This window comes from Cryptomeria japonica, chromosome 5, assembly GCF_030272615.1.
Source record: "Cryptomeria japonica chromosome 5, Sugi_1.0, whole genome shotgun sequence".
Classification (NCBI taxonomy): Eukaryota; Viridiplantae; Streptophyta; class Pinopsida; order Cupressales; family Cupressaceae; genus Cryptomeria; species Cryptomeria japonica.
In genome coordinates, this window is record NC_081409.1 from 856,415,373 (window position 1) to 856,424,416 (window position 9,044).

The 9,044-nt window shown below is 31.7% G+C and overlaps 1 protein-coding gene across 1 annotated transcript; it reads left to right on the plus strand.

The window, feature by feature from the left end:
- Positions 1 to 1,581: 1,581 nt before the first annotated feature.
- On the plus strand, positions 1,582 to 5,837 carry LOC131035297 (pectate lyase 1-like; the record flags this gene model as incomplete). Its single annotated transcript, XM_057966973.1, has 4 exons — positions 1,582 to 1,622; positions 3,918 to 4,509; positions 4,689 to 4,792; positions 5,477 to 5,837. Coding segments are annotated over 4 exons (1,098 nt in total), but the record flags the coding sequence as incomplete, so codon positions are not given.
- Positions 5,838 to 9,044: the final 3,207 nt, after the last annotated feature.

The window sequence follows — 9,044 nt, forward strand, 5'->3', positions numbered from 1 at the left end:
TATGTTGTCATTGTTGTCAATATGTGTTCAAGTAGGTACACTGGTATGCATCAGTATGAAGCTTGGAAGCGGTACAGGTCAACCGGTATGAAGAGATGTAGTGAATCGGTGTCAGGGTTTCACTAAGTTTGACTACCGGTTGGTAGTCTCAGCTTTAGGGTTTCCAGTTTGGAAATCTAGCTTGTGCGATGTAACTGATGATATTATGTGATGAGTTAGCTAAGAAATAAGGATGAGATCGAGATGCCACATTAGTTTTGTGCACGTGAAGGATTTCCTTAAGGATCTTGCATGTGAAGATCGATTGCATTAAATGTCTACCTCAGGAATGAACATTCTTCTTAGCTATATGAGAAGAAAGCATGATGGGTTACTAATTTCTATGTGTGGTGAAGAATGGATGATGCAGAATAACTTGTGATCTATTTGAAATTATTTCATTCTATGAAAAGTGTTTGGACGGTCAGGATTGGACTGCTTGTAATTGTAAACCTAAGATGCTTAGAAATTAGGGTTTGTGTTACCGACCTAATTCTTGTCTATAAGGTCGATGAGTTTTGATATTGTTGTCATTGGAAAAAGTTGTGTATGTATCTGAGTGATGAGATACTTTCCAGACCAGTGAGTGAAAACTACAAAGTATGATTGCAGAGTAGAGGAATTGAAAAGGATCTGCCTTAGCATATAGTGTTGTTATCAGATCAGAGTTTTACCTGTTGTCTTCTAACCATTTCAATAGAAGGAAAATCCCTTTATCAGGTAGCTTTAACAGGCTTACTATAAATCCTCTAACCAGCTGACTCAAGTTCATTGAGTTCTTTAAATCCTCTAGCGAGGTAACCTTTAACAGGGTATATATCCATCCCTTAACTAAGTGATCTTTAACAGGATCAGTTCCTAGCAAAACCTTATTGTAAAGTCTTTAACCGGACTAGGCTCCTGATAGAGCAAGCTTCAAAAGAGTTCAAAACAAGATTGTGGGTATTCATCCCCACCGTGTTTTTTCCCATTTGGGTTTCCATGTGAAAAATCTCTGTGTCATGAGCTGTGCATTTTTCATGTGATGATTAAGCATTCTTTGTTAATGTGATTGTGCTAATGGGTATGGTATTGCTGATACACCACATGGATATGTTTATGGGTGAAGTAGTTATCACGTATTCAATGATATTTGAAGCATTCAGTTTTACAGGTTTATGTTGTCTGAAGTCTTACTGTGTTTAACCGGTATTGCCATGGTCAAGTTCAGTAATGAAGACAACCGGTTAGCATTGTTTTAACTTGGTAAGTTGCAAACAAGTTTTTGTATGTACTGATTCACCCCTCCCCCCCTCTCAGTACTAGTTAGGGTATTCATTGTTCATCATTATTCATTAGTCAAAGTGCACTCCAAACTCCAAACCTAATGGACTAGAACCAGTCCTTATGCAAAATTGCCAAAATTGAAAAGTGTCTTTGCTCACCCTTAGGTGCTCCTGCACCACAAGGTCTCTTTGGCTAGTTGACTTAAGGTCTTGTTTTTGGTCTTTATCTTTTATGTTGTGTGTCTTTTTTCCTTTTTCTTCATTTTCCTTTTGTTTATCTTTGTTGGTCTTTTTGTTTGCTTTTTTTTCCTGTTTTGTGTGCCCTTGCATGTGTTTGAGTGTGTATAAATTGGAAGATTGGGGGCTTGGTTCCTGGAGGTTAGTGATTTCTTATACTCCCTATAATTCTGCTTCATTGCTCCTCTTCTTCATCTCTCTTGCATCTACTTTACCACGAGTATTTGCATAGGCTCATACTCCCATTAAAATGGGGGCTAAATGTAGCATCGTAAATTGTTACCAAACTAATTTACACCTCATCGCCTACCTGGGAATTTTTAGTGCTTTAACTCTAACCTTTATACCTCAAGAACCTACCAAATGACCCTCTAGAGATGTGTCCTCCTCCATGGGCCTTGATTTTGGCCCTTGATTGAGGAGTACCATGGTGCCACTAGCACTCGAGTCCTAGACTAGACTACCCAACACTCTAGTCCCCCTCTTTGGGGCCCAATTTTTAAGGTGGGGTGAGACCCATCTCTCTAGTAGGAAGTGAAGTCGATGGCTCAATATGACTATTGGACGTCAGCCTAATTAGTAAATTGACCTAGATCCTAATATATAAAGATAGTAATCAATTCATTTCAATCGTAAGACTCCAAGCATTCAAACTAAAGCATTTAAGCATTGAAGTGCTCATCACGAGCATTTTAAGAAGTTTTCAAGGCTGCATATTCTCCATTCAATCACTATGGAGCAAGTTATAAAATTCATATGTAAGCATGTGTGTGTGATTAGGGTTTTGTCATGTTCATGCCATTTCGTACAACATATGTGATTACATTCAAGAAGAAAAGCATCATTATTAGTCATTATAGATCTGAGGTATATCCTTCGATTATTTGTTTTAGTATTTATAGCATTTCATTCAAGGTTAAATCCTAAATTGGGGATTGACTTAGCGAAACTACTATTTCCAACCTATTTCCCCTTCTTTCTATGTAGGAAATAAGTATGGAGCTACAATCTCTAGGATAAGCTTTATTTATAGAAATGAATCGATCCCCCATTGGAGTGTGAAAAGTTAGGAGGACCAGAATGACCATCGTTCTAGTCCCGATAAATCAAGAGCTCCTTCTGGGAATAAGTTTGAATGCTCTTGTACAATCCTCAAATTTGGGTTTGTGGCTCGATTCAACGACTATAGCTTATTGTTTGCACATTTTTATATCAATTTTAGCACATTTACCCTAATTTCAGCAAATTTAACAAATCAATTTAATCTAAGAGAAAGAAGAGGACACATTCCAACAACACCCCCTATAATTAGATTACTATTTAGACCTCTTAGGCTTAGATCTATCTAATTCCTATCTTTCCCTAATGTAATAGTCCCCAAGTCATAAATTAGTGGTTTCTTCCTTCTATGGTGTTAACCCTAATTTTTCACAATTACAGATCCTAAATACTCTTGAAATTAGAAAAGCATTGACCATTATTTGGGAGATATGTCCCTAATTTGGAAAGAAGTGCCTTATACTTATCCACTTCATCTATAATATAGACTATATATGCTTCACTATAATATCAATATAATCTTCAACAATGGTTTAAACTAGATAGAAAATTTAGTAAATTTTGAGAGATTTTTTTCCATAAATGACTTACAAAATTTAGAATTATGCCTTGCCTTCATAGTACAAATATCGAATTCAAATACCACTTGTAATAAAATAAATTGTACAAAAGAAAAACATGATATGAAATATTCTATAGACACTTAATAATATCTAAGAATAACAAACCACTTCATAACATCATTTAAAAATAACTTTAATTACAAAAAACAAGTTTAGTAGAAGTCAAAATTCCACATGTATACCAACTCTCTAAGCACTTCAAATCAAACTCTCTGTTAACATACTTAACTTAGAGATTCATTGCAAAAACTTAGCCACTTCGTAATGTACTCTTAGCCACCCAATTATAGTTAATGGCAATCAGAGGTTGCACTACGATTCAATCTATCTTCTTATTATACGCGTAGCCCCACGTATATCTTAAGACTACATAACCAACCAAATAACAGGTATCCATGGACTATATGTATTATGTTAACAGCCTGAAAATCAGGCGCGCTACATTCTAAATTAAGCCTAACAAATTTCAAGTAGTGCCGGACTATATGTATAAGCTCATCTGCACAAACAATTCATACATATTAAGCTAATCTTGGCATTCTCTATGCTCTATTCTCATACCTGAAAGCCAATATTTTAGCACTATAGAACTCCATTACAACCACAAAATGGCTGTAACGCACATGAAATTAGCCCTGCTAGTAATTTTCTTGCAATTTTTCTTGTCAACATCAAGACCCTTGAACACAAATAGCAACTACAATGCCATTGATAAGTGCTGGAGGAGAGATCCAAATTGGGCAAATCACAGGATGAGTCTTGCAAACTGTGCAAAAGGCTTTGGAAGTTATGCCATGGGAGGCATAGGAGGTGGAATATATACAGTCACCAGAGATGATGACAATGCTGTAAATCCTTTGTTTGGGACTCTGAGATATGGTGTTACTCGCGATCAACCTCTGTGGATAGTTTTTGCAAGGGATATGGAGATTCATCTTCAGATGCCCTTGTTCTTCGCAAGCCACAAGACTATTGATGCAAGGGGAGCAAAAGTCACCATTAGCAATGGGGCCTGCATAACGCTTTATAATACCAGCAATGTTATCATCCATGGCTTAACCATTCATGACTGTCAACCTACTGGATCTGGAGATGTTCTAATCTATGAGTCCAAAGGAGTGGTGAGAGATTATCCAATGGATGGCGATGGTATATCTGTTATAAGTTCTAGAGATATTTGGCTTGATCATAATACCATTTCTCACTGCAGTGATGGTCTCATAGATGTGACGCTTGGCTCAACAGCGGTTACTATTTCTAACAACAGATTCTTTAATCATAATGAGGTAAGCATGCATCACATCCAAAAATAATATCAATTTCTCAGCAGATCAATTTCTTTTTGAGATTTGTTCTTGTTCTTATGGTTCCTTCATCTCAACTTTTAAGATTTTATGTTATAGATAATCTGAAGTGTTACGGTTTAATTTTTTTCATAATTAATTGTTCCATTGTGTTATGACAGGTAATGTTATTAGGAAACAGTGATACATATACACCCGACTTAAACATGAGGGTTACTGTGGCATTCAACCATTTTGGACCAGACCTTATGCAACGCATGCCAAGGTAACTTATCAAATGAATTAAATTGAGTAAATTTTCATCAAGTGTGTGCTATATCTAGAGGTAAATTTATTTATAGATATGAATATTTAAGTAAATAGTTATTATTTCTTTTATATCCTTTTATTTAATAAAATCTTCATATAAAAAGAAGGATGAATTAGAACTTTCATCTTTATATTAATTTTTATATTTTTCTATTTTATCAAATTAAAATGATAGTATAATATCTTATTAGTTTCATTCAAGATTAAAACTATTTTTTGGATATATTTAGTTTCTTATATCTTTCTTATTACAATATACTTATTAGACTATTCTTCCTTTTATATCATATCCTCCATTTTTTTCACTAAAATGCCTAATTTCAAAGAGAAAGTCATGAAAAACTTTATATAGAATATTGGAAAAATTAAATTCAATAAAAATATATTTATGATATTGTAAATTGTGGTCATTCTTGATTTCATATATACACAAAATAAACTACAAGAAAGTAAAAATAAAATCATTCATGTCCTTTATCTATAAACTACAGTTTAAAATTCCCCTTATCATTCAATCCTCTTAACAAAATATATACAAAATAGTTATAAATAGTTATAAGACTATATAAGTAGATGGGGAATATTTTTGGTAAGCTGATACCTTTGCATATTGCTAATCATATTGTTATTGATAATGTAGGTGTAGATTGGGATATGTACATGTGGCAAATAACTACTATGAGCCTTGGGGAATATATGCGATTGGAGGAAGCTCAAATCCGACCATCTTGAGTGAAGCGAATTGGTTTGTGGGTCCAAGTGATTATACCAAGAAACAAGTGACACACCAAAATGGGTGTACTAGTGGTTCACCTTGTGTTTGGAGATCAATCCATGATATGTTTTTAGAAGGATCATATTTCACACAATCAGGTTTGGGAAATGCACATCCAACATATGATCAGAGACAAAAATTTAAGATTGACATTGTCTATTTAGTACCTAAATTGACAAAGAATGCCGGGGCTCTAGATTGTTTTCCCAACAAACCTTGTTGGTGAAGTTTTCCATTTAGTGTAATACACCCATCTAACATATCAAAGGTCGACCTGACTATGTGTTGGCCAACTTTAGTTTAGGTACTTTTAGTTCTGTATCTAAGTTGTGTCTTGTTTTTGTTTTAATTTCTTTCACTATTATGACAAAATTGTACATATAATTTATATTTTACATATTAATGAAAATTATTTTTGTGTGTCAATTATAATTAACTTTTATCTTGCGTGTGGCCATTATCTTTATCAAAATACAAACATGGGATTACTATAATTGAGTGGGTTAATTTCGTATTGACATTTCATGTCATCTATTATTATGTGTCACTTTGAAGATAAAATTTGACTCTAGCTTTTTAGATTTGTATTTCACTTTTCTCATATATTATTAAAATCATTGTGTATTAATACATTCAATTTAAATTTTATAAAGTTTTCTATTATAGGAAATATATTACAAAAATGTGGATTAAACTAATTTAAGAGAGTGAATTTAATTTGTATTAAACTTTTATGTTATATTTTAGCATCTACCAATTTCAAGAGAAAAAGGGCAACTCTCATTTTTTAAATTTGCATTTCACTTATTTTCATGTATTATTAATATATTAAATTTATAATTGATTTCAACTCAAATTTAATTAAATTATTATTTTTATTATAAAATTTACATATAAAAATAAATAATTTTAATATACAAGGCAATACAACTTACTCATCTAATGTAACAACTTTAGATAAATATTTTTTATATTTAATATTAATTAAATAGCTAAAAATAATAATTCTTCAAGGTGGTGGTTTCCCAAATAGTATTCTCCACACAAGCAGTTTTAAAATAGCTTTTAATTCACTATTTAAAATGTTTATCATTTTATAGTTTATGTATAGTTTATGTATAATTTATTTAAGTTCCTATCTAAGATGTTTATCATTTTATAAATTAAAATATATCACAATAAAAGAATATAACAAAGTAGATTATTTTATACTAAATAGTATTAATAAAAATAATAACCATCTACATGAAATTATACTTTTTATTAAAACACACTATTATAACACCTCCCTACACTATATATTAGAGATATAAGAACTAGAAAATAGTTCATTCTGACACTACACTATACAATATTGATATATCTCATTGTTGTCAAATCGAATCAACAAAAGATGTGTGTATACTACCTTAATATACATTTAGTTGGATTTTAATTTATAAGATGTGAAAACTTTAAATTACATATGTAATGTCCCTTTTAAAATAATATATCGAAAGTGAAGATGATGTGTGATCTAAAACTACTTTTAAAACAATTTAGAATCAGTATTTTATCAAAATTTGTAAATTACAGGAAGATTACCAAGAAACGAAGTTGAACACATAGATTTATTACTCACTCAAAATTTCGTTAAATAGTCACCCAAAATTTGGAAACAAACCCATGAACTGATGTAACAAATCATCCCTCTTTAGAGGAACTTCTCCAAAATTCACACCAAGCTTTTTTTTTTATCAAAATAAAATTAAAAATACATAACCAAACACCAAATCTATGGCCATAAAAAAATTAAGTTCAACATAATAAATAAACAAAAAATCTATGCCCACAAACAAACAAAATTCCAAAATGATACTTAAAAAATGTGAAGTATTCATTGAAAAAAATCCTTAAATCCTACCGCAATGGCAACCTGTGGGTGATATTTCTCTTGGAGAACCTTGGAACCAATGCCTTGAGCTATTGTGTTAACTATCTTCAAATGTTCAAATTTAAAAAAAAAAATAACAATGTAAATAATTCGAACTGGAATCAAATTCATGTATATATGAAACCAATTTCAAAATTCAAATTGAGTGCTCAAATCCCACTATTCAAAAAGGATGAAAATTTCCTTTGGCCAAGTTTTCTTCAAGATCATCAACTTTCTTTGCAAATTGCTAAGTGTCAAAATTTGGCATAAGCTTTCAAAGAGGCACAAAAAATGCTGAAAGAAACTTTCCAAATTTACCACAATATAAGTGGACAAGTTTATTTAAATAATAAGAAATATCATTGATTATCAAATATTATATTTGATTTAGTCAAATCATAAAAAATTATATCAATTTGTAGCCCATTTCATAATTCCTAATTTTCTATATTTAGATAGCTAAATTTATGATAAATAATATTTGTTATTTTCGGAAAGAGGACATGACAATTTGTGTCTTCCCAAAAGATTCTATTCCTTAAACAATTTTAAATGTATGGCTCCAAGATACAGACAATCACATCAACACAAATAAATTGTTAATTTAATTTATTTTATTTTTCATTTATTTCTCTTGATTCTTGATATCTCACAACATCAAGAGGTCACTAATTGGTTCAAAGTTGTAATGTTTAAAAGTTGTCGGAAAGAGAGTCGAAACACAAAGTGTTTAGAAATGGTTTTTTTTGGGTATTTTGGAATAATTTTTTGTAAGTCATTTGTTGTAGAAAATTTATGATCAATTTGTAGTCATGAAGATGAATGTGGGAACCTTTGATGATCATGTTTTTGGAGAAAATGAAAGATGTTTGTACATTCAAAACCAATACCCAAAAGTGGTCTATCAGCAATGTTCTATATAGTTTTGTGAGGCTTGAAGGCATCATTTCTAGTCTCCAACACATTTAAGATTAAATTAGTAAATTATTAGTTCCTAAATATAAAATGACATGAATGTAAAGGCTCTCCAAATTCAATAATTTGAAGTGATTAAAAAAAAAACAATGCTAGAGAAAACTAAAAAGCCATGCCTCTTGAAATTTGAAGGAGGGAAACGAAGAGTTGAATGCATCTTTGACATTGCATTGGAAAGAGCATTCAATATAGAATTGGGAGGGACAAGATGCAGTTTGTAGGCAATGGAGAAGGTGCATGAAGTCGTGAAGGGAATGGAAACAAAAAGTTAAATGATGAGAGGCCATCTATGTAATTTGTTGTAGGTGTAATTTGTTTTACAAATTATATATGAATAAAAGATGGCAAATATTCTATTAGCAAGTATTCTATTATAATTTGTGTAGGTGTAATTAGTATTTTCTATTATTTTGTGAGTTATGTGTTCTAGTAGCAAATATTCTTCTTGCATCAAGTGGTATTAGAGCCAGAGGTTTTGTGAGCATAGGTAAAATGTTGAATTCAAGGCAGCCTCTCCCAAAACCAATAGGTGAAGAGTGGATT